This window comes from Mesoplodon mirus, assembly GCF_964341445.2.
Source record: "Mesoplodon mirus genome assembly, chromosome: 7".
Classification (NCBI taxonomy): Eukaryota; Metazoa; Chordata; class Mammalia; order Artiodactyla; family Ziphiidae; genus Mesoplodon; species Mesoplodon mirus.
Window position 1 is genome coordinate 95,942,311 of NC_138983.1, and position 26,460 is coordinate 95,968,770.

Below are 26,460 nucleotides of genomic sequence, written 5' to 3' on the forward strand. Positions count from 1 at the left end.
GAGTTAACATCACTCGCTCCAGTATTAGGAGGACAGCTGGGAATGACAAAGCTGGGACATGGACCCAGGCCTTTCAGACACCAGCATCCTGATGTTGATTGAGATACAGTACAGCCTTGGTAGCCACCCAGAGCTCAATAAGATTGATTGATTACAGGCATCACCAAGGAGCCCATATAAGCTAGAAACCTCTTTTTTTTTTTTTGGCCATGCCGTGTGGCTTGCGGGATCTTAATTTCCCCACCAGGGATTGAACCCGGGCCATGGCAGTGAAAGCACCAAGTCCGAACCAGTGGACCGCCAGGGAATTCCCCAGGTGCAGTATTTTGATCACCCTATCATTGCAAAGTACAACTCTCACTCAGCCCAGGACATGCTATGATAAAGCCATGAGTTATTGGGGTATTTTAGTTTCTGTTTTTGAAATTTAAGTGGATGACATGGAACTGGGTTTTTAGACTTTCACACACCCTTTGAGATGACTGTGGCATCCTGTGGGGAGCGGCAGGATCCAATCAAGATTTGGCAATTTCTGCTCCAGTGAGCCTGAATGCCAGCTTTGTTCTCCGTTTAGTATTTCCTCATCGAGAGATGGACTAATGGCAACATATGCTCCCCCAAGCCTATCAGGGGGCCATGGGCGGCTCCGGCTCCAGGCTGGCCTGGATGGGCTCCATAGGGTCTGGCTGGCAGTGAGCAGGGTTGCGTTCTGTGCTCATGTTGATGACATTGAAGACAAGCATGGAGATAGGGGTGGGGCTGGGGAGGGCCAAGGCTACAGAAGCCTAGGTCCTGGGGTAAGGACAGTTCAGCTCAGCAGCTCAAGAGTAGGAGGCAAGGCTGTGGGCGGGTGGCAAGGGCTGCCCCTGTTCATTCACTCATTCGTTCATTCAGGCACTGTTCTAGGTACTGGTGATACAGCAGTGAACAAAAGAGAAAAAAATCCCTGCCCTCATGGAGCTTAAGTTGGGGGCAGGGGGGAGTTGGGAGTGGGGAGACTGACAACAAATAAGAGAAGGAAACTAAATAAATAGCATGTTAGAGGAGTGGTAAGATGAAGGGAAGAGCAATAGAGTGAGGTGTTTGTTTTGTTATTCATGTTTTTTGGGGGGGGGGTTTGTTTTGTTTTGTTTTTTTGGGTGGCATCATGGGGCTTGCAGGATCGACCAGAGATCGAACTGGGCATTGAAAGCACTGAGTCCTAAACACTGGATTGCCAGGGAATTCCAAGACCCTTTTAAATAGGGTGATACTTGAGTAAAAATCTAAAGGAGCTGAAGGAGATCCCTGGGGGAAGTGCCTGGTAGGGAGAAGAAACAGTAACTGCAAAGGCCCTGAGGCAGAAATGTGCCTGGAGAGTTGAGCCTGACCCTCTCTGTTCCTCTGAAGTTACCACTCAGGGCCCCGGCCTCTGTGGTCACTCCTCATACATTCCTAAGGTCTTTCTGGTCGAATGGAACTAACCCAGGCAGAACCTTCCAGGCTGACTGAGGGCCTGGAAGAGATTTCTAGGCACAAGTGCTGGGAGGGCTCTGCGAATCAACTGCAGGGTTGAAAAAGTCCTGAGGTTTTGCCAAGCTTTTAACAAATGCACAAGGAATTTGCAAGAATGCAACAAATTCATTCCTGGACCATGCTCCAGAGCTGCTTAATCAGAATCTCTGAGGTCTGTGCCAGGGAATGTGCATTTCTAAGAGCCTCTAGGCATGTGGGAGCATCTTTACCATATATTCCATCCCATATCGATTTCCATGATTTTTCTCTCTTATATCTTCTTCTAATTGACTAGAGTGGAGTCTGCCATCTTTCATCTTTCTCAGATGAATATTTTGAGTTTGTCTTGGGGCACCTTGTCCGTCATTTCCTGGCAGGGAAATGAGGCATTCTGTAGGTAGTCAGCAGGGCTGTTCTGCTCCCAGACAGAAGGGGCTGATCTGAAAAGAGGTGACATGGGGTAAGGGGAGATAGTTGGCATTTGCATGTCTTCTCCACACGCTCCATCCCCCCAGCCCCGTGCCCATGGGGGGTGCGGGGGGATTTCTTAAGGATCTGATCCAGGTCAACACTGGGGCCACCGTCTGACCTTGTAGGGACTCAGGTGATGTTTGTAGAAGTAAAGAACACATGAATGAATAAACGCGAGTTTTGACAGGGAAGGACAGGAACAGTAAGGCTGTGGGCTTGTAAATACCCCTTCCCTAGCACGTGGGAGAATCTTCCATTCTTTCAGAAGCGTTCCCTCCACCGCACCCATCTCCCATCTCCACCCCCATCCCCAGAAGTGATGGTCCCCCAGCTTACTCTGTTTTCTCCTCCACAACAGAGAGAACTAGAGATTCGGGTGGGACGGGGGGGACTAACCTCCAGGCTTCTCCTGGTTCAGCTCCATTACCCTCCCACGCCTGACCACCCCCTCCTCAACGCACCGAGCCTGGAGCTAAGATCACTAGGAAGGATTTTTGAGGCTGCTCCTTCCCCGCTGTAAGACTTGGAGCTACTTCTGTGAACACTGAGCCTGTTTCCCCATCCTGGAAACGGGGCTGGGGACCTCTAGGGGGCAGGTCGGGGAGGGCTCGCAGCGCTGCAGCGGGCTGTAATTGGCCGGGTGCTGCCAGCGCACCTCCCCCTCATCCTCGGGCGCCGCGCACGCCACGCCCCTCCCCAGCTCGGCCGTCAGAATGGCGTTGCCGTGGCGACGTTCGTACAAAGGCCGGGCGGGCGCACGGGCTGCGGGCTGTCGCCTGGAGACTCCGCGGGAGGGCGGCAGGGCGGAGGTCAGGGCTTCTTGGCAGAGGACGAGGCGTGGGCTTCTTCCTCAGGCCAGGTGAGAGCGGCGCGCGAGGAGGCGGCGGGAGGAAACCTGGGCCGGAGGAGGCCAGCCCTGCGAGGTCAAGGGTGTTGGGATAGGCAGGGGACCCGGCGCCAGCCGAGTCCGAACTCTCTGATCCAGGCTCGGGTCGCCAGGAGCACCCCAGAAAAGGTGCCCCAACACCAGCCGTTCCTTCCTAAGTGCAGCCCCTACCTCGCCCCCCAAGGGAGGCGGCACGGAGCTTTAAGCCTCTCCTGGGCACCAGCTCTTGGATGTCCTGTGGGTATAGCTGGGATTAAGAGAGGAACCCCTGTTTCCCCTGATTTATGGACAACACCCACCCAATGGTCAGAGACACACACACACACACACACCCGCCCCTTACCTGAACTCCCCTTCTTTAAGGAACTTTGAGGCCACTGTAAACCTCAAAAGAAAGTTTGCTCCTATAGCCCAATTCTGAGCCATCCAAAGTGGTCGGGGGAACGCAGATGACTGAAGCCCTTTTGCTCTTTCCTGTGGCTGGTGCTCCATGGCACTGAGTAAGAACGAATTCACAGAGCTCCACACATTCAAATTACTTTGACAGTGTTTTCACGCAAGGAAGTGATGCACAGGGCAAAATGAAGGTGGAGAAATATTGTCCAATCCAAAAGCTAAAGAGATAGAATTTAGGTTTTCCAAGGAGTCATGTAAGCTAGATACTGACGGGAAAAATGAAAGGTAGTTACTATCAAAGCTTCCTAGCCAGCTGGCTGTACTGACTTGCTTTGAGGTGCCCTTTGTATTTTCATTCACTCAGCAAGTGTTTCCCAAGCACCTACTATGTGTCAGGTTCTGCCCCCCTGCCGCCCCCTGCCCTGGAGAAGGGGTAATGCACAGAACTGGCAGGAACTGCAAAGGGTCTGACATTTGACCCTGTTTGAAAGTTAGTAAGTTAGCCTGCCCAGCTTATAGTTCCTGGCAGAAGACAAGAGACTCCTGGGCCAGAAACAAAGAACTTGATTACTCACAGCACAGCCTACATAACAGGCAGCAGAGCTGCATATGCACATTGGTTCCTGTTGCCCTGAAAGTCCCTCGGGGTGGTGCAGAGCAGCCAGTGTGGATGCTGTGCGCACAGTGGGTCTGTGTCCCAGGTAAGGAACTCCAAACTCAGGAAACTGCAATCTTTGAAAGGGGCTGCTAGCAAACCTGCCCAACTTTTGCCCCAGAAGGAGCCGTTATCTTTATTAGAAACATTACCTGTATCCTCCCAAGCTGTTTGCCATACAAGCATCCTCGGAAAGTGAGTGCAGGACAAAATCTTTCAATGCCTTTGCTCTGAAGATGGGTACAAACACAACATACCCATGAAGAATCGCTTCTGAACAAAATGAACACAGTTCTGGTTTTCCAGGAACATATATGTTAGTGAAAGAGAAACCAACAGCAAGCATAACTAAAGAAAGGAACAAGAACATGTCAGAGAATGATAAGTACAAGGAAGGAAACACAGCAGGGGAAAACTAGCAGGGGAATAACATGACTGAGGGTGCCTTTAGCCAGAGTGGTCAGGTGGTTGCCCCGAGGGGGGACGTCTGAGCAGAGAGAAGACCCCAGCCTTGGGGACGTCTGGGGTGAGAGCTAAAAAACAAATATGCGCATAATCCAAGTTTAAGTTTTAGATTAGTGGCTTTTCCTGTGGTTTTCCTGCAGAAGAGACATTTCTTGGACGTTTCCATTTTAGCTTAATTAGACTTGAATGTGTTGCGTGCTAACATGGTCCTCTGCAATTGAAGATTAATAACTGAAGGCAGCAGAGCATGGTTCTTTGGGAAGAGGAAATGTCTTTTCCCCTGTATACATGACAGCGAACTTAATCAAATGTATTTCTCATTATCTGAAAGCATCAATATTTGTGGGACATCCACAGGCCTCAAAGTTTACAAATATAAACTATGCTGCTTATTTTTATTTCTCTTACCCCCAGGTAGGGTCTCGTCTTCCTTTCAGAGCATAGAATGCTGGTTTCAAGGACTTTCTTTTATTACATGTGCCAAGTGTCAGCAGACAGTGCAATTCCCCCACCCCTACTCTGCCCCACCAGCAGCAATGGAGGTTTGTACACTGGTTACATGCAAAGGCTCAGAGTTGTCACACACTTACTATTGTGTGACCTTAACTTCTCTGAGTCTCAGTTTCCTCATTTGTAAAGCGGGACAATACTGACACCTGCCTCGCAGGGTGGTTCTGAGGGTGAAAAGAGGCCATGTGTGTAAAAGGAAAGCCTAGTGCCTGGCACTTAGTAGGGATTCAGTGATGGAATGATGATGGAGATGTTGATGGAAAGCAGAGCCAGACAGGAGACCCTCGACGGTCAGACCTAGAGATTTTTGTTTTTATCCACAGTTTAACAACTTCACACTTCAGTGACCTTTCAGTTGAAAAGAGACTTTGGGGACTTTCCTGGTGGCTCAGCAGTTAAGAATCCGCCTGCCAATGCAGGGGACACGGGTTCGAGCCCTGGTCCAGGAAGATCCCACATGCCTCGGAGCAACTAAGCCAGTGCACCACAACTACTGAGCCTGCACTCTAGAGCCAGCGAGCCACAACTAGGGCCCGTGTGCCGCAACTACTGAGCCCACGTGCTTCAACTACTGAAGCCTGCACACCAGGAGCCCATGCTCCACAACAGGAGAAGCCACCGCAGTGAGAAGCCTGCGCACCGTGAGGAAGAGTAGCCTCCGCTCGCCGCAACTAGAGAAAGCCCGCATGCAGCAACGAAGACCCAACACAGCCAAAAAAAAAAAAAGGAAAAAAAGAAAAGAGGCTATCTTTGACATGGCACTGAGATGGATCAGAATTCCAATATCATGTGAATTATCATCAACATCTTGGGACCAGCTGAAGTCACTGAAATTTTTATGTTTTAAAACACATGTATATATGGGCTTCCCTGGTGGCACAGTGGTTGAGAGTCTGCCTGCCGATGCAGGGGACACGGGTTCGTGCCCCGGTCTTGGAGGATCCCACATGCTGCGGAGCGGCTGGGCCCGTGAGCCATGGCCTCTGAGCCTGTGCGTCCGGAGCCTGTGCTCCGCAACGGGAGAGGCCACAACAGTGAGAGGCCTGCGTAACGCAAAAAAAAAAAAAAAAAAAATTAAAATAAATAAACAAACAAATAAATAAATAAATAAATAAAAAATAAAAAACATGTATAGGGCTTCCCTGGTGGCGCAGTGGTTGAGAATCTGCCTGCTAATACAGGGCACATGGGTTCGAGCCCTGGTCTGGGAAGATCCCACGTGCCACGGAGCAACTAGGCCCGTGAGCCACAACTACTGAGCCTGCGCATCTGGAGCCTGTGCTCCACAACAAGAGAGGCCGCGATAGTGAGAGGCCCGTGCACCGTGATGAAGAGTGGCCCCCGCTTGCCACAACTAGAGAAAGCCCTCGCACAGAAACGAAGACCCAACACAGCCAAAAATAAATAAATAAAATTTAAAAACATGTATAGGGTTTACTTTGAAATGCATTAAAATATAAAATGTATAGATGGGTAGATATGTGATAAAGCAAATAGAGCAAAATGTTGATTGTAGAATCTGGGTGGTGGTTCTATAGAAGTTCACCATCCACTTCTTTCAACTTTTCTGTGTGTTTGACATTTTCCTAATAAAATGCCAGGAAAAGATACGTACAGAGTCTTGACCATACAGCCAAGCTATAATCTTGATATTTTGTCTTTGGAAATCATTTTTTTTCAACCTAAATATATGAAGGAATGCGCTGACTTAAAAAGAAAGTATCTTCTAATGCCCATTTCCTTGATGACTGACTCTTCCACACTTTAAGAAGCTCTGTAGAAGTTGGGGTTTATTGAGTCAAAGTTCAGAAGCCCAAGATTAATAACAGTCACAATCACAGTAGGACAAATGGGTGTTTAGTGTAGCAATCACCATTCTAGATGCTTCACATTTAATCCTCACAAAACTCTGGGATACAGAGTATCATTAGCCCCATTTTACAGATGAGGAAACAGAGGCATAGAGAGAGAATAAGTAACTCACTCAGAGACACAGAGCTAGTAAGTGGTGGGTTAGTAACACTGAGTATTTGATTCTGTCAGATAACTAACCCCAAACTAAGCTTAATGGGAGGTGGAGAGCGGTTATCAGTGGAATTCGGATTTGTTTGGGTTTCTTTTTTTTGCTATTGCTTGTTTGTGCTCTGAGTTACATAAACGATGTCCTCTTGTGATTAGAAGCAAGCTCATCTATGCCGGCTATCACTGTTAAAAGGACAGTCTTAAAAATGTGCGGAATTATCATTGTGATCATTGTTAAATCCAGCTATCCACTCCTACCTCTGCTGACTTCTCCTGTGGACATTATGGTGTATTCCATTCATTCTAAATATGACATTGAATAATTAGAGGACTGTATTTTTCTAACAAAATTGTTTTCTGAAAACCTTTTATAGGGAAAGCAGAGAATATGAAAGCCTATCTAAAGAGTGCAGAAGGCTATTTTGTCCTGAATAAAAGCACTACGATTGGAAGGCATGAAAATTCAGACCTTGTTTTAGAGGTAAGACCTCTTCCTAGCCAGTCCCCGACCCTCCCTACCTCTCACACCACCAAAAGTCCTTACTGTTCTGTGGACTCCAGTCTCTTGTAAAGCACAGCCTCTGGCTACCAGTCCCAGCCTTCCTCGGTGTGCCACCAATAACCAGTCCCGGCATGTGCTGGGTCTCCCTGGCACATGTGGTAAGAATGAGCACAGTGCAAAGTGCGATGGGCCCTGTGTCCTTTGCTGACTGTGTCTGCAGTGTCCCACCCTGATGGCGTGGTTTGGAAGGTGGGCTTAGAGCTGATGCTTGACCTTCACCTGCTCCGCGTCTGGCAGCCACGGCCACCTGAAGTGCCCAGCTTGAGCAATGGCCTCTCGCCCTTTCCAGAGCTTCTGGAGACTATGGGCCCCTCAGAGCCCTCCCCCGCCCCCGTACCTCCAAGTAGTAAATCAGGGTAAGCCCTGGGCATGGCCTCAGCGCTCTCTCACTTCATTTCATTCCATTCTCTGAATTAGCTGTGGCTTGGTCCACAGTCCCAGCTCATTGACAGCCAAGGAAGTTGGAAGAAATTGTAAGTAAGGAATTATAAAAACAGTGGCTTTGAGCCTTTTAACATTTTGAAAGGGATTAAAATATTGAAACAGAAAGAGAAATGCAATGGAATCCCTTTAGGACTGTGAAAGGCAGACCACCCTCAGACTTCCCTCAACAGATTTTTTTAAACTTTATTTTGAAATAATTATAGATGCACAAATAGTAGAGAGAATGGCACGAAGCATGTGTGGAGTCCTGTGCCATTTTACCACGTGTGGATTTGGGTGTGGCCCTCAGGATATAGGAGTATTCCATCATCAGAGATGTCCCTTGTGATGCTCCTTTTATAGTCACAATTCCTCCTCCCACCATCGTCCCCACGCTCTGAAAACCACTAATCTGTTCTCCATCTCTATAATTTTCATCATGTATGTATGACCTTTGTGATTGATTTTTTTTTTTTTTAGTCAGTGTAGTGCCCTTGACATCCATTTAGGTTATTAGCTTGTTCTTTTATTGCTGAGTAATAGTCCACGGTATGGACGTATCACCTATGTTTAACCATTCACTTTTTGAAGGACATTTTGTTTCCATTTGGGGCTATTACAAATAAATGTACCATAAACATTTGTGTACAGGTTTTTGTGTGAACATAAGTTTTTATTTCTCTGTGATAAATGCTCAGGAGTATGATTGCATGGATTAACATATGTGTTTATATATATTCGGTTTGTAAAGAAACTGCCAGTCTTATCCAGCGTTGCTGTACCATTTTTCATTTCCACCAGCAATGTATGAGACACATCCTCACCAGCAATTAGCATAAACACGGTTTTTCATTTTAGCTGTTTTACTAAGTGTGTAGTGGTATCTCATCATAGTCTTAACTTGCATTTTCCAAATCAATAGTGATGTTAAATGTCTTTTCATGTATGTGTTTGCCTTCTGCATATCCTCTTCAGTGAAATATCTCTTCATATCTTTTAAGTGTCTCTAATCGAATTGTTTAGTTTTTTACCATTGAGTTTTGAGAATTCTTTATGTATTTTAGATATGTCCCTTGTCAGATAGATGGTTTGCAAATATTTTCTCCCATCCGTAGCTTGTCTTCTCATTCTCTTAGCAGAGTATTTCACAGAGCAAAAGCTTTAACTCTTGATGAAGTCCAGGTAGTTATTTTTTCTTTTATAGATCATGCTTTTAGTGTCATGTCTAAGAACATGCCACCAGGTCCCTGACCCTGAGGATTTTCTCTTATGTTTTCTTCTAAGTGTTTTATAGTTTTATGTTTAAATCTATGAACCATTTTGGGTTCACTGTCGTTTATGATGTGAGATTTAGGTCAAAGTTCATTTTTCTTCCATGTGGATATTTAGTTGTTCCAGAACCATTTGTTGAAAAGACTATCCTTTCTCCATTGAATTGCTTTTGCAAGTTTGTCAAAAATAATCTGGCCATACTTTCTATGGGGGCTACTTCTTAGTTCCCTATTATGTTTCATGGATCTATTTGTCATAATGGATCTACCATTATGAGATAGCCTTGATTACTGTCGCTATGTAAGTCTTAAATCAGGTAGTGTGATTCCTCCCACTTTTCTTTAAAGAAATTTTTTAACCTATTCTAGTTCCTTTGCCTTTCCATCTACATTTTAGTGTAAGCCTGTCTGTATACACAAAATATCATGCTGTAACTTTGATTGGAATTGTGTTTTATCCTATATATCAATGTGAGAATAATTGATATACTCCTACATTGTCTTCCAATTCATGAACATGGTATATTTCTCCATTTATTCAGTGTCTCTCATGAGTGTTTTGTAGTTTTCAGCATACGAGTCCTGAACATGTTTTGTTAGATTTACACTTAAGTATGTCTCTCTTTTTTTTTTGAGTGATTGTAAATGGTATTATATTTTTAATTTTGGTGTCCACATGTTCATTGACAGTATATAGAAATACAGTTGATTTTTGTATGCTTCTTGGGATCTTGCAACCTTAAGTGCACTTTCTTATATAAGGGCTTTTGTAGATTTCTTGGGATTTTATACATAAACAATCATGTCATCTGCAAATAAGAACAATTTTATTTCTTCTTTCAGAAAAGGAGATCTGAATGCTTTTAATCTTCTTTTCCTTGCTTTATTTCCCTGGTTAAGACTTCCAGGACTCTGCTGAACAAGAGCAGTGTATAAATCCTTATATTCGCTTGTTCCTGACCTTAGGGGAAAGCAGTTACTCTTTCACCATTAAGTAGGAGGTTAGCTGTAGGGTATTTATACATGTTCTTACCAAGTGAGAAATTTCCCCCTTTATTCCCAGTTTTCTGAGAATGTTTATTGTAAACGCAACAGATTTAAAGATAACTCCATAAACCTCCCCGTGAGATTCTCCTCCATGATATGGTCTCCCTTCAAGGACACAGAACATCTGTTCAGTGTGCAAAGTGGGAGGAAAAAGAAGAAGAAGAAGAACTGTAGTTTCTTCTTTATCCTAACAAGGCATAGATTTGGGGTAGTTTTATTTCCTGTCTGGCTAAAGTAGAGACAGAGATCTCTGTTTTGAACCGGACTATGATATTAGAAAACTGTAGTAATTTTTAAAAGCACAGGCTTTGGAGATAGACAGAGCTGGGTTTGAATCTCATTAGGCTACTTTGTGGCTGAGTGACTTCAACCAAATTACTTAATCACTCTGAGCTCCTTTTCCCTGTCTGTAAACCTCTTACCTCACAGGGTTATTCTGAGGATTAAGTGAGAAATGCATATAAAGAGCCTGGCATGTGGTGGTCAGTGAATGTCACAATGATCATTATTATGGTCTCCTAAAACAGAGACTGAGAAGAATCCTCAGAGGTGCACAGGGTTGAGATGAGGATCCACTGACATTAATAAGCCATTTGGAAAAGGGAACTAATGAGGACAGTTATTAACTAGACAGAAATTGAGTTGCATTCATTGTATATAAATAATTGACTGCTTACTGCTCCTCGGACTTAGCTTAAGAAATACGTCACTAGGCTTCCCTGGTGGTGAAGTGGTTGAGAGTCCGCCTGCCGATGCAAGGGACACGGGTTCGTGCCCCGGTCCGGGAATATCCCACATGCCGCGGAGCAGCTGGGCCCGTGAGCCATGGCCGCTGAGCCAGCGTGTCCGGAGCCTGAGCTCCGCACCAGGAGAGGCCACAACAGTGAGAGGCCCGTGTACCACAAAAAAAAAAAAAAAAAAAAAAAAAAAAAAAAAAAAAATTCAGGGATTTATATTACTAAAAAGTCATCATTGCATTTACCCAGAGGTTACATCTAGCAAATAAAAAAGATTGTTTATTTGCTTGGATCAATCCTAAAGAATAGGCAGTCATGCTTCTAAAGATTTCTACTCATCAGCAAGGCTGACATGTTGTTTTGACTATTGGTATCATAGTATTTCGACATCATTTACTCTTTCCGATAATGGAAGGTAGTTACATGCTTCTTGTTTTTAAAAATTGGGAGAAAGGAAAATATAAGGAAGAAAATAAAAGTCACTTGTAATCATTTGGCTCAGGGAAAAATCAATATTGGTATTTGCAGGGTTTTACCCTCCAGACTTTTTTCTATATCCTGTAAGGAGTTTGGTTCCCTAAGGCAGTAGGAAGCCTGTTTATAGCCAGGCTAGTGAGAACTGTTTCTAGTCAACAGTGATAACTGTTGCTATCACTCATTCATTGCACAGTATTTACCCAGAGCCTCAGCACCGAGCCAAGTCTAGGGGTACAGTGATGGCAGAACTGGACATGGTCCCTGCCATCAGGAAGCTGCCAGGAGAGAGAGAAATAAGTCAAATGATCCCACAAAGGTGTGACTAATTCCATTCCAACATTGGGGCTGTAAAGGAAAGGAATATGGAAGACAAGGAGGACTTAACTAGACAAAAGGAGAAGGGAATGGCATGTGCAAGGGCCCTGGGGTGGAAGAGCATATTGTGAATCCAAGGGACTGAGAGAAAACCAAGGCGTCCAGAAGTCAGAGTGGGAAGGACGAGGGCTAAGGGACAAGTAGGCCTCCTTCATGTCACCATAAGGGTTTGGATCTTTATCTGAAAGCAGTGGGAAGAAGGCTTGAAGGATTGTAAACAAGGGGGAGACCTGCCAGTGAACATCCCGGCTGCTGTGTGCAGACGAGCCATCAGGAGCTCTATTCACAATCTCCCCTCTCCCATTTTACACGGCTCAAAAGCCTCAGCCTTGCTCATTTCACAGCTAAACCTTGCAAGTTATAATTTATATGATTTGATGTGCCTTGTAAACTGTATTTTTTAGAGTTGGATGTGGCTGTTATTTAAACTCTGCTGAGAAAGGGACTCAGTTCTTCCAGAATGAAGAAACACCAAAGCCAGTGGTTGTTGGATTTTCCTCATGTTTAAGAGTGGTTGTTCAACATGAACTCCTAGGCATTCTGACCCAGTGGGTTTGGGGTAAGGCCCAGGAATCTTCACATTTGTATGCTCCCCAGGTTCAGGTGGGGGGAATGGATTCCCTGGAGTTGGTTCCAGGACCACACTTTGAGAACCCCACCATCAGTGCTCCCTCCCTCTCCCTTCTTGATCAGCAGAGCTCCTGCTTGTGTGTGTGTGTGTGTGTGTGTGTGTGTGTGTGTGTATTCTTTCAATAAACTTTGTTTTGAGGAAAAGAGAAGCGAAGGGTAAACAATGAAGGGCTGACTGACCCTACCCCCTCCCCAGGGACTCCCCCAGTCCCACCCTGGGGAAGTCCCAGGATCCCTAGAAGACTGAGCTCTAGGACAGCCCAAGTCAGTGCAGGGCTGCAGCTAGGAAGGTGGAGATGGAAGAGAAAAAGAAAGAACAGACATGACAGGGGGATGAAATGCTGGTGTCCACCCCTCACCCTCGGTGGTCAGTGTCCTGCCAGGCATCTCCTTTCTCATGGGTTTAGCCATCTCTCCAGCCTGTGTCAGCCCTTCTCGCGTGGGATCTGAGGGTCATGAAGCCAGACTGATCTCATACACATACCCCAGATCCCATCCAGCCGGATGACTCTCGTCCCTTTTTCTGGCCCCTGTCAGTTCTGGGCTGCCTCTCAGGAAAGAACCAGAGCCTACACCATAATCTTGTTTATTATTATTAAACAAGGCTTCTGGGATTCTCCTATTTTTTGCATAATTTCACGGACATGCAGGTATGTCTGCTCTGTCAAAGGACACACACAGCTGTAGCTCTGATGGGCATGGCCAAATTTCCCACCAGAGGTTTCCAGATGTGGTGTCCTGCCAGCAGTGGACGCCCGTCTCCCACTCCCTCCCCAGCCTAGGGTGCTGACCCCCCATTGGATCTTCACTGATCTACGGGGTGAAGTATGGTACCTGTGTCATTTTAATTCACATTTCTCTTATTCTAAGCGAACACCTGCATTTTGAGACATAAGGTGACAGGTGGACTCTCTGTGGGGAAATCCACGGAATGAAACAGGCCTGGGAGGGTGCACTTGCTGGCTCCCCATCTGCATCGCGCTTGTCCTCCTGCCTGGGTCGTGCTCCCATCCTCCCCCCTCACCCCCACCTCACCCCTGGCTTCTCCCCAAGTGCTCCTTGCTCTGGGGGTTCACCTGTTTGGTCTCACCAGTCCTCAGGGACTGTTTTGTCCCCTGTTTGGGAACTGGCGGCTGATTTCATTGGTCAGTACCCACCACAGCAATTGATGGGACTAGTTTCTCACCAGCAGATGGAGGGCTTCCAAGAGGAAAAAGTTCAGAGGAAAGGGCTAGATCGTGATCTCATTTTTCTCATTTTTTTTTATTGTGGTAAGATATGCATAACATAAAATTTACCATCTTAACCACTTTTATTAAGTGTGCAGTTCAGTGGCATTAAATATATTCACACTGTTGTGCAGCCATCACCCCCATCCATCTCCAAAACTCTTTGAATCTTGCAGAACTGAAACTGCACCCATGAAACAACAACTCCCCTTGTCCCCCCATCCCAGCCCCCAGCAACCACCGTTCTGCTTTCTGTCTCTATGACCTTGGCTACTCTGGGTATCTCATATAAGTAGAATCATAACAGTATTTGTCTTTTCATGACTGGCTTCTTTCACTGAGTATAATATCCTTTCACTGAGTATAATGTCCATGTTCATCCATGCTGTAGCATGTGTCCGAATTTCCTTCCTTTTTTAAGGCTGAATAATATTCCATTGTGTGGATTCACCACATTTTGTTTATTCATTCATCTACTGATGGACACTTGGGTTGTTTCCACCTTTTGGCTGTTGCAAACAATGCTATGAACATGGGTGTATAAATATCTCTTCAAGGCCCTGCTTTCAGTTCTTTGGGATATATACCCAAAAGTAGACTTGCTGGATCATATGATAATTTTATTTTTAATTGTTTGAGGAACTGCCATGCTGTTTTCCATAGTGGCTGCACCAAGTTACATTCTCACAACAGGGCACAAGGGTTCCACTTTCCCTGCGTCCTCACCAACACTTGTTATTTCCCTTTTTTTTAAATAGTAGCCATTCTGATGGATGTGATATGAAAGAAAGATCATAATCTTTTGAATAGCATACATAATGCAAACAGCTACAGCATACATTTATGGACTACTTACTGTATCTCACATGGCTTTATACATCATCTATGTATGTTCTGTATATATATTTATAGAATTATATTCACAAAACAAATCCTGTGCGGGTGAGAACTACTATTATCATTATTATCCGCATTTGATGACATGGACATGGGACTCAGAAAGGTTAAGGAACTGGCCCAAATCACACAGCTAGTCGGGGGAGGTGGGGCTGAGTTTCAGACTGAGCTGACTCAAGCTTCTAAAAACAGAAGCTTCACTTTTTGAGTGTAAATTTAGCTTTGGGAACATCTAATATCTAAATTGGAAATTCTCAGTTAACTGAGATAACAAGATAATTGACTAAGCTAGGGAAATTCCACCCTGTGGAATGGAGAATGGGGGTTGTCAGTGAAATGTGAGATCAATGTTCTCCTGATCCTCATTCATGCAACAGACTGAGGTGGTGCCATCTAGGGGGGGATTTGGGTAAAGAGGAAACGTTGACCTGGTGCTTTCCCAGGAAGAGGAGCATTGGGGCTGTTAAGTGGGGGCCCAGCAAGAAACACCACTTATCTCTCCAATCCAGCCAGAGTAAGTTCTCTGCTTATAAGGACTGGTGGAGTTCAATTAGTCCCACCTGGATAACCCAGGATAGTCTCCCACTTTTTAAAAATTTTTAAAAAAGTTTTTGGCTGGGTTTGGTCTTCGTTGCTGAGCACAGGCTTTCTCTAGTTGCAGCGAGCGAGGGTTACGCTTTGTTGCGGTGCACGGGCTTCTCATTGCAGTAGCTTCTCTTGTTGTGGAGCATGGGCTCTAGGCATGCAGATTCAGTAGTTGTGGCACGTGGGCTCAGTAGTTGTGGCTCGTGGGCTCTGGAGCGCAAGCTCAGTAGTTGTGGCACGTGGGCTTCGTTGCTCCATGGCATGTGGGATCTTCCCGGACCAGGGCTCGAACCCGTGTCCCCTGCATTGGCAGGCGGATTCTTAACCACTGCAACACCAGGGAAGTCCTTAGTCTCCCTCTTTTAAGAGCACTGATTAGTAACCTTGACATCGTCACAGACCCTTTGGCCACGTCATGGAGCATATTCCCAGGTTCTGGGGATCAGGGCATGGGCATCTTTGGGAGACCATTCTGCCCAGCACATTAATACTACCACCTGACTGGACCGTTGCTTTGGGACTGGTCTGAGAGCTTTCTGGAAGAATCAGTAGGATCAATGCCACAGGCCACGGAGAAAGATGGCTGGATGAGCTGGCAGGTGATAATACCGTTACCAAGAGGGGAGGAAGCAGGACTGGTTGAGTGAGCACCTCAACATCCCGGAAGCAGCCAGGCAGTTTGGGGTCTGGAGATGAACCAGGGGTTGGAAATACACACCTGCGAATCGAGGGGGTGGCACAGTGGCCCCAGCCCATGGACAGAGTGCAGAGGAAACGGACATCTGAGGGGAGAGGAGCCCGGCGTGGAGACCTGGAAGCAGTCAGAGAGGTGAGGGAGCCAGAGAGCTGCTGCCAGGCTGAGGGTATTCATCACAGAGACAGCTTGCTTTGTGCCAGGTACTGTTCTGGGCACTTTCGAGTGTATTAACTCATTTCATCCTTAGGAGGTTAGTGTTGTTTGCCCCACATTACACATGAGGGCGTTGAGGCACAGATAGGCCGAGTATCCTGCCTGAGGTCACAGAGGGAGGCTGGGGCACTGGGCACCACGCTCGGGCAGTCTGATTTCAGGACCAGCCTCTCCTGAGGCCTTGCCGGTCCACAGGGCTCTCCCGGGGAGACCGGGGAGGAAGGATCCAGCTGACGGGGAAGCAGAGAAGCTTCTTCTTTCCTTCCAATCCCAGACTCGTCGTCTCACCAGTGCCTGGCCGTTTCCTCATATCCTTATTCTTTTGAAAACCCCATTTTTTTTTTTTTACTATTTCTGCACTACATCCCTTTCCTGAGGCAGTGGGGTGATAGGGCTGGGGGATGGGATAGCCTAGAACCAAAAGGTTAAAAGAAATAGATAAAACACACACACACACACACACACACACACACACACACAAGTTAATTTCAAAAATGTTATCCCACTCCTTTGAACATGTCACCAAGCAGTACCTTTTGTCAATCCTACAAAGCCCAGCTTATCAAACTCATTTTTGCTGCTCAGGGAGCAACCAAAGAGAAGCAAAGAACCATGCCCCAGGCTGCACAGCTGGAAGGTAGCAGAGGTGGGACTTGAACTCAAGGCTTTCTAACTCCAGAGCCCATCCTCTTGCTCATAATAGAGAACATTTCCCATTTGCCCTATGTTCTCTTCTAAGTGCTTTAGTATGTATTATATCATTTATACGTCACCAGTAGCTTATAAGACTGTCCTTTTGTTACCTTACAGATGAGGAAGCTGAGGTATCACTTGCCCAAGGTCACCCTGCTAGGAAGTAGGAGAGCTGGGCTCGAGCCCAGTCTAGTAACCACCACGTTGCCCTGCTCCCCCAACCCCTGAACCACCAGGCCACGTGCCTCTCTCTGACAACTGTGTCACATGTCACAGGGAGGCCGAGAGCCCGAGGAGGCCCCCGAGGGCAATGGCAGTGGGTTGAGGACCCAGCGGGAGAGGAACCTCTTGAAGCCATTTGACAATAAAGGAAAGGAAGGGGGAAGGGGCGGTGTTTCCAGGCCGAGGGGGTGGTGAGCACGTTCACAGCTAAGACGGAAGTTACACTGTCAAGGTGAGGATGCAGAAGAGGAGATGGTTGAGGAGAGGGACCAGACCAGGGTGGGATGAAGGCAGGACCACCCGGAGGCCCTTGGCAGCTAAGAGAAGCCTTGAGGTTCCCATCTAAGAGCTTCTCCATGCCTGGGAAGTCCAGGTCCTGGCAGGGAGCCGAAGGTACATTCAAAGGGGTGTGGAGTGATGGAGGGGAGTTTCCTGAAGGGACTCCACAGGGAGTGGGCAGGGCTCAGAGAAACCTCAAAGGATAGTGCAGGGCCCAGAGCTAGTATGAGTGAGGACTGTTCCCACCCCCAGAGCTGAGGGGTGAGGGGCAGGGGCATTTCCTGGGACCCGGAGACCCCGAGGGCTGGGTAGAGTCCCTCTGAGGGAGGCTGTGTGACCCCACAGAAAGGAAGCCAGGGGAGTAAGTACCCCAACCTCTCTCCTCCCTGCTCTGATCTCTAACCCCCCATTGGCCAAACCCAACCAGAAACCAGAGGCAAGGAGCCCATCAGCCCATGGATGTAGCTGCACAGGTGGGCCTGCTGGGCAGAGGGCGCCGTGGAAAGGGATGGAGGAGGGTCTGGAGAAGCAGACGGAGGATGCAGGCAGGTGCAGGAGGTGAAGACCTAGGAGGCTGTTGTCAAAGTAGAATTAAAAGCCTAAGACCAGGAACCTGCTGGCTGGGGGGCCCAGAGGGCACTGGGACAGCCTCAGGACAGAAGTGTGAGGGTGGCAGGAGGGTTTGGGGGCCAGGATGGACTGAAGGAGCTGGTGAGCTCAAGCAGGGCCCAGGCTGGGTGAGCATAGGGCATTACGCATAGGGAGGGGACGGGGAGCAAAGGCTATGTGACTCAAGGAGAGGACGAGACAGAGGATAAGGAAGGCCGGGAGCGGGAAGTTATGGTCTGAGATGGGGCTTCCCAGTTCCAGGTGATGCAAGGTTGAAACCTAGCTCAAAGGACGGTTCCAGGTACACGTCGAACCTCAGCGACAACGTCAGCGAACCTCAGGGCAACGTCATAACTAAGTCAGCTTCCCGAGGAGGCTTCCTCAAAGCACGGGAGTCATCAGAGCAGATGGTCATTGTTAAGAGATGTTTAAACGTCTTAATATTTTATGGACTCACTATATAATTTTTAAACATTTAAAATGCAGGAGCCTTTAAGAAATGCACTTGTTTTCTCTATTAGGTCCTGCCTGTCTCCTCTCTCATTATTAAATCACTCTCTACTCTGAAAATCACAGGGTACAAATCAAAGGTACAGGTTTTGGAATTAGACTTGGGTTCAAACCCTGACATTGCCCTGTGCCAGCATCCTGATGTTGAGTGAGTCCCTTCATCTTAGCCATTTTTTGAATCGTGGTAAAATACATATAAAGTTTACCGTCTTAACCACTTTTAAGTGTACAGATCAGTAGTTGTAAGTTATCCACATTGTTGTGCAACCAGCCTCAGAATTTTTCATCTTGCAAAACTGAAACTGTACCCATTAAACAACAACTCCCCGTTTCCCCCTTCCCCAGCCCCTGGCAACCCCTATTCTATTTTGTTTCTATGAGCTTGACTACTCTATGTACCTCACATAAGTGGAATCATACAAAATTTGCCTTTTTGTGACACTTATTTCACATCATGTCCTCACGGTTCATCCATGTTGTAGCATGTGTCAGAATTTCCTTCCTCCTACACTGAATAATATTCCACTGTATGGATGGACCACATTTTGCTTATCCAATCATCGGTCAGTGGGCACTTGGGTGGCTTCCACCTTTTGGCAATTGTGAATAATGCTACTATAAACATGAGTGTACAAATATCTCTTTAAGTTCCTGCTTTCAATTCTTTGGGGTATATACCTGGAAGTGGACTTGCTGGATCATATGATAATTTTATTCTAAATTGTTTGAGAAGCCGCTCTACTGTTTTTCCTATCAGCTGCACCATTTTACATTCTCAGCAGTGCATTAGTGTTCCCCTACTCTACATCCTTGCCAACACTTGTTATTTTCTGTTGCTGTTTGTTTGTTTTTGATAGTAGCCATCCTAATGGGTATGAGGTGGTATCTCACTGTGGTTTGGATTTGCATTTCCCTAATGACTAGTAATGTTGAGCATCTTTTTATATGCTTGTTGGACATTTGTATATCTTCTTTGGAGAAATGTCTATTCCAGTTCTTTGCCCATATTTGATCAGGTTATTTGGGGTTTTTTTTTGTTGTTGTTGTTGTTGAGTTATAGTTCTCTATATATTCTTCATATTAACCCTTTTTCAGATTTGTGATTTGCAACTATTTTCTCCCATTCTCTAGATGGCCTTTCACCCTGTTTATTGTGTCCTTTGATTCACAGAAGTTTTAAATTTTGACATAGTTGAATTTATCTATTTTTACTTTTGCTGCCTATGCTTTTGGTATCATATCCAAAAAAGCATTGCCAAATCCAGTGTCATAAAGCTTTCCTCCTGTGTTTTCCTCTAAAAGTTTTATAGTTTTAGACTACGTTTAAGTCTTTGATCCACTTTGAGTTAATTTTTATACATGGTGTAAGGTAAGAGTTCAACTTAATTCTTTTGCAGTCTTTCCCAGCATCATTTGTTGAAAATCCTGTTCCTTCCCCGTTGAATAATCTTGGCACCCTTGTCAAAAATCATTTGAACATATATGCAAAGTTTTATTTCTGTGCTCTCTCTTCTATTCTATTGGCCTATGTGCCTGACCTTATGTCAGTATCACACTGTTTTGATTGTTGTACCTTTGTATGCAGTAAGTTTTGAAATCAGGGAGTGTGAGACCTCCAGCTTTGCTTTTCTTTTTCAAGATTATTTTGGCTATTTTGGGTCCACTGAGATTCCATATGAATTTTAGGATGGATTTTTCTATTTCTGCCAAAACTGCTGTTGGGATTTTGAATCTGTAGATCCTGCTGTGTAGTAATGACATCTTCACAATATTAAGTATTCCAACCCATGAATACAGGGTGTCTTTACATTTATTTGTGTTTTTAATTTCTTTCAGCAGCACTTTGTAGTTTTCAGTGTACACATCTTTTACCACCTTGGTTAAATTTATCCCAAAGTATGTAATTCTTTTTGATGCTATCATAAATGAAATTATTTTCTTAACTTCCTTTTCAGATTGTTCATTGAGAGCATATAGAAACACAACTGATGTTTGTTGTTGATTTTGTATCCTACGATTTTGCTTCTGAATGTTGTTTATTAGTTCTAAGAGGGTTGTGGTTTTTCATGGACTCTTTAGGATTTTGTACATGTAAGATCATGTTGCCTGTGAACAGAGATAATTTTACTTCTTCCTTTCGAATTTGGATTGCCTTTATTTCTTTTTCTTGCCTAATTGCTCTGGCTAGGACTTCCAGTACTTTGTTGAATAGAATTGTCAAAAGCAGGTATCCTTATCTTCTTCTTGATCTTAGAGGAAAAGCTTTCAGTCTTTCACCTTTGAGTATGATGCTACCTGTGGGCTTTTCATATTTGACCTTTATTATGTTGAGGTAATTTCCCTTTATTACCTGCTTGTTGAGTGCTTTTATCATGAAAGAGTGTTGCATTTTGTCAAATGCTTTTTGTTCCCTGTATAGCACAGGGAACTATATTCAATATCCTGTGATAAAGCATAATGGAAAAGAATATTTTTAAAAGAATGTATATATATGTATAACTGAATCACTTTGCTGTACAGCAGAAATTAATACAACATTGTAAATCAACTACACTTCAATAAAATAAATAAATAAACAAAATAAATGAGTCTTAAAAGTCAACAATAAGAAACCAAACAACCCAACTTAAAAATGGGCAACAGAGCTGAACAGACACCTCACAAAAGAAAATCTACAGATGTCAAATCAGCATATGAAAAGATGTTAAACATCATACATCATTAAGGAATTTCAAATAAACATGAAATATCTCTTCATTTATTTAGACTACTTTGATTTCTTTCATCAACATTTTGTAGTTTTCTTCATATACCTCTTCATATAGCTAAGTATTTTGTTAGATTTATTCCTAAGTACTTCTTTTTTTTTTTTTGGTGCTAATGTAAATGGTGTTGTGTTTTTAATTTCAAATTCCACTTGTTCATTGTTGGTATATAGGAAAGCAATTGACTTTTGTATGTTAATCATGTATCCTGCAACCTGGCTATAATTGCTCATTAGTTCCAGGAGGGCTTTCTGTCGGTTCTTTGGGATTTTCTGCATAGACAATCATGCCATCTGCAAAATGGGCAAAAGATCTGAACAAACACCTCACCAAAGAAGATTTTTTTTTCCTTCCCAATCTGTCTTTTATTCTCTTTTCTTGCCTTGTTGCATTAGCTAGGAGATACAGTACAATGTTGAAAATGCATGGTGAAAGGGGACATCTTCACCTTATTCCTGACCTTAATTGGAAAGTTTCTAGTTTCTCACCATTAAATATGATGTTAGCTTTAGGGTTTTTATAGATGTACTTTATCAGGTTGAGGAAGTTCCCCTCCATCCTTAATTTGCCAAGAGATGTTGTGGTGGTTTGGTGGTTTGTTAGTTTATCATGGATGGTGTGTAATTTTGTCAAATGCTATTTTTGCATCTACTGTTATGATAATGCGATTTCTCTTCTCTGCACTGTTGATGTGATGGATTACATTAATTGATTTCCAAATGTTGAACCAGCCTTGCATACCTGGAATAAATCCCACTTGACTGTGGTGTAGAAGTCTTTTTATACATCACTGGATTCAATTTGAGAATATTTTGTTGAGGATTTTGCATCTATGTTCATGAGCAGTATTGGTCTGAAATTTTACTGTTTTGTAATATCTTTATCTGGTTTTGCTATTAGAATAAGTTTGGCCTCACAGAATGAGCTGGGAAGTGTTCTCTCTTCTTCTATTTTCTGGAAGAGATTATTGAGAACTGGTATCATTCTTTCCTTAATATTTGATAGAATTTACCAGTGAACCCATCCAGGCCTGGTGCTTTCCATTTTGGAAGGTTATTCATTATTGATTCAAATTCTTTACTAGATTTGAGTCTATTCAGAGTATTTATTTCTCCTTGTGTGAGTTTCAGTAGATTGTGTCTTTCAAGGAAATGGTCCACTTCATTAACTTATAAAATCTGTGGGCATAGAATTATTCATAATATTCCTTTATTATCCCTTCAGCGTCCATGAGATCAGTAGTGATGCCATCGCTTTCATTTCTGATCTTAGTAATTTGTATCTTCTCTCTTTTTTCCTTGGTTATCCTGCTAGAGGTTTGTCAATTTTATTGATCTTTACAAAAAAAAAAAAAAAAAGCTCTTTATTTTGCTGACTTTTCTCTCTTGTTTTCCTGCTTTTTATTTCATTTATTGCTTCTTTTCTTCTGCTTGTGGTAGGCTTATATTGCTCTTCTTTCTCTAGTTTCATAAGGTGGAAGCTTAGATCTTTTCAAATGTATGCCTTCAATGCCATAAACTTCCCTCCAAGCACTGCTTTCACTGCATCTTGCAAATTTTCATAGGTTGTATTTTCATTTTCATTTAGCTCAAGATAAATTTTTATTTCCCATGAGACTTCCTCCTTGACCCATCTGTTATTTAGAGGTGTGTTGTTTAATCTCCAAATATTTGGGGATTTTCCAGCTGTCTTTCCCGTATTGGTTTCTAGCCTAATTCCATTGTGTTCTGAAAACGTACTTTGCATAATTTCTATTCTTTTACATTTGTTGAGGTATATTTCGTGGCCTGGAATGTGGTCTGCTTGGTGAATGTTCCATGGGAGCTTGAGAAGGATGTGTGTTTTGTTGCTGTGGGATGAAGCTGTGTGGTTGCCAGTTAGATCCAGATGATGGTAGTGCTGTTCAGTTCAACTTCATTCTTCCTAATTTTCTGCCTGGTGGGTCTGCCCGTCACTGACAGAGGGCTGTTGAGGTCTCCAGCTACCATGATGGATTCATCTGCTTCTCCTTGCAGTCCTATCAGTTTTTGCCTTCCATACTTTGATGCTTTATTGTTGGGTACATACAATGAAGGACTGTTATGTCTGCTTGGAGAATCGACCCCTTTATCACTATGTATCGCCTCTCTTTATCCCTGATAACTTTCCTTCCTCTGAAGTTGGCTCTGCCTGAAATTAATAGAGCTACTCCTGCTTTCTTCTTGTGTTCCAGTATTTTAAGTGTCAAAGTGTTTGGTAGGAATTTGAAAAGTGGGTAAAGGCACAGTCATTTGAATCAGGCAAACCTGGGAACAAGCCAGGCGAGTCAAAGTGGCTGACTGTGGGCACACGTAATCGTTCTATGCCTCAGTTTCCTCGTCTAAAAAATGAGTAATTATCAGACCTACTGTACAGCACAGGGAACTATATTCAATATCTTGCAGTAACCTGTGATGGAAAAGAATCTGAAAAAGAATAGATATTATATATATGTATAAGTGAATCACTTTGCTGTACACCTGAAACTAACACAACATTGTAAATCAACTAGACTTCAATAAAAAATTAAATTTTTTTGAAATGAGGAAGTATCCCTTTGAATTATTGTGAAGATGCAATGGGATAATGCAGTAAAGCACTTAGCAAATTTCCTGGCATTTGTGTAATTACACATAATGTGTCATTAATATATTCTACTAATATATGCAGTTATATTATTATCTATTCATATACTATAAGCTATTATTAATATAAGCTATTGGTTATAATTATATTGTGGGACATTAGTATAGATTTCTAAGTCCAAGTACTCTCTATGAAAGTTGGATGAGGCGCTCTGAGAAGAGTGACTTAGAAAATAGTTGCAAAGTCTCAGGCTGGAGTGGATGGCTCATAGGCAGTGTCCTGAGAAGACAGAAGACTTCGCACGTGCCCTGCAGCCCATAGTCCAGGGCGCCAGGGCCAGGGGGGATGTGATATTTCCTCCTTGGTGCTGAGTTTTGCTCATTCTTCTTATTAAAGTGGTTACACAGGAGGTTTCTGACCCCACTGACAATTCACTGTCTGGGGTCTCTCTCTTTTGTGGGAAATGTGGTCACACCAGGGCCCCTATTGAAAAATAGATCATCTTTGGTTAGATAAATTCTGATTAGCTTTAAGAAGCAACAGTAATAATTAATCCCATGGGAAAAACCTTCATTGTACACCAAGGCTTTTAAAAGGTAGTTATAAAACTATGTTTTGTGGTGTGAGCTCAATTGTGTTTAAACTTTTTAAAAGGATTGTAAGCATAGAGAAAAGACTGGAATGATGTGAACCACCATGTTCTCAGTGCCTGCCTCTGGGGGACGGGAGTCTAAGTGATTTCAATGTCTTCTTTGTGTTTTTCTCTAGTTCTCATTTTCTGCATTATTAGAAAACACTTGTCATTTTTGAAATGAATAGAACAAACAAATGAAAACAACAATTATGACAAAACCTCCCCTTAACTTTAACACTTGCAGTAAATGGACAGTTGTCACTTGCCAACTGACCTTTCTGGTTTGTGTTGGGCCATTTCTGCTGTCTTGCCACTCGGGACAACCAAAAGGATACTTGCATGGGATCAGAGAACTATCAAGTGGCCAATTCCTGGCCAATTCCCCCCGAGTTCCCTCTTGCCTCTGTGTTGCCTGACGCCCTACCCCAAAACTGGGCATCTATTCTGGGTCTGCTGTCAGGGTCTGGTGACCCTCCACTCACTAGCTGTGTGGCCTTAGGCAAGTCACTTAACCTCTCTGACCCTCAGCATCCTCCTCTTAAAATGAGGATTGCAGTGACCATCCAGCCAGATGAAGTGATTAGCACATTGGGGCCCCCAGTGTCAGTGGCACTAGTTATTCCTTGTTATTCCTGTTATTCCTGGCTCTGACTGTCCCCCTTCTGCATTTCAGTCTGCAGACGTCGACAACCATCACGCACTCATTGAATATAATGAGGCCGAAAGCAGCTTTGTTCTCCACGACTTCAATTCCTGCAACGGCACGTTCGTCAATGAGTGCCACATTCAGAACGTGGCTGTGAAGCTCCTACCCGGAGACATCCTGAGGTTTGGGTCCAGAGGGCTGACCTACGAACTGGTCATCGAAAACCCAGCCTCGGTGAGTCCAGGCCCTGCGGGGGCGGGGGGGGATGGCGGGGTGCAGAGGTGCCGTGTTGTGTCACCTTCCGTGCAGCCTAGGGCTCGGGTACGGCCACAGGTGGAGTTCGTCTGGAGCGCGTCACTCTTCCTTTCGCGATTCTGCGAAGTTCAGCCCCATCGCGTGGGTGCCCGGGGAGAGCGAGTCCTCGCGCCCTCTTCTGGGCATTTCGTGGAATTACATGCAAGAGTTGCCTAGGGACCAGCCCAGAGCGAGAGCATTTTCCTGAAAAGTGAAGCTTGGCGAGGGGAGGTGGAAAGCAGGTGTGTGCTTTTGAAGATGCAGAGATGGATGCTTCCTTTTTAGACAGATCAGTGCTCTGCAACTTCCTAGCTTTGCGACCTCGGCCAGGCTTCTCTGCGTGCCTGGGTCTGGGTCTTCTCAGCGGTGCAGGGCGTTGAGAGAGTATCTATGTATAAAAAGTCAAAGTCTCTGGCCGGAGTAGACACTCAAGGCCTGCCAGCTGTTATCACACCGGATCAGAAATGTTCCCGGGATCAGGACCTAAAGTATGGCCCCAGGTTAAGCGGAACGTAACCCAAAATTCGCCCAGCAAAGCTCAGTCACCAGAAGTATCTGGTTCAGTAGGGAGGCGGGATGGGGGCTGGTTAGCAACACAGTCCTGGGTCAGAACCCCAGCTCTGCCACTGGCCTACTCGGTGCACTCTTGCACAAGCCATTGGACCCCTCTGAACCTCGGTTTCCTCATCTACAAAATGGGGCCAACGACAGCAATGACCTTGCAGGCTTATCTCGAGGGCTAAATGAGATGGTTATCATTGTAAAACTCCCAGAATAATGCCCATTCGTGGTGAGCACACAATACCTGTCGTGTGTGTCCCAGAGAGACGGCGTGTTAACCTCACTCCCCAGCACCAAGAACGCTGCATGGACTGAGACTTCTGAGGCTTAAAGTCCTTTCTGGGACGAGGCTGGTTATAAATAAATAAAGTTTAGAGAATCTAGACAGAATCCTGTGGTGTCGGTCCCCTAGGCAGCCCTAAATACTCACTCAGAGAAGATCAGCACCGTCCCTCAGGCTGCAGGGCCCATGACACCGCATCCACCACGTTTGGCTTTGAAAATCTGGGGCAGTTTTCTCCTGCTGCTTCTCAGCCCCCTTTTCCTCCTTGGACCAACATTAAAGTGTGCTCACTTGTGGGATGCACTGGGATCCACTGGC

At 44.8% G+C, this 26,460-nt stretch overlaps 1 protein-coding gene across 1 annotated transcript in view; it reads left to right on the forward strand.

Moving 5' to 3' along the window:
- Positions 1–7,287: 7,287 nt before the first annotated feature.
- LOC309808893 (forkhead-associated domain-containing protein 1-like) overlaps positions 7,288–26,460 on the forward strand; it is a gene marked incomplete at both ends in the record, with an annotated part of 407,547 nt that continues 388,374 nt past the window's right edge. The window contains 2 exons of the mRNA XM_082629465.1: positions 7,288–7,380; positions 25,032–25,238. Coding sequence (XP_082485591.1) covers positions 7,288–7,380; positions 25,032–25,238 — 300 coding nt within the window. The remainder of the gene's footprint in view (positions 7,381–25,031; positions 25,239–26,460) is intronic.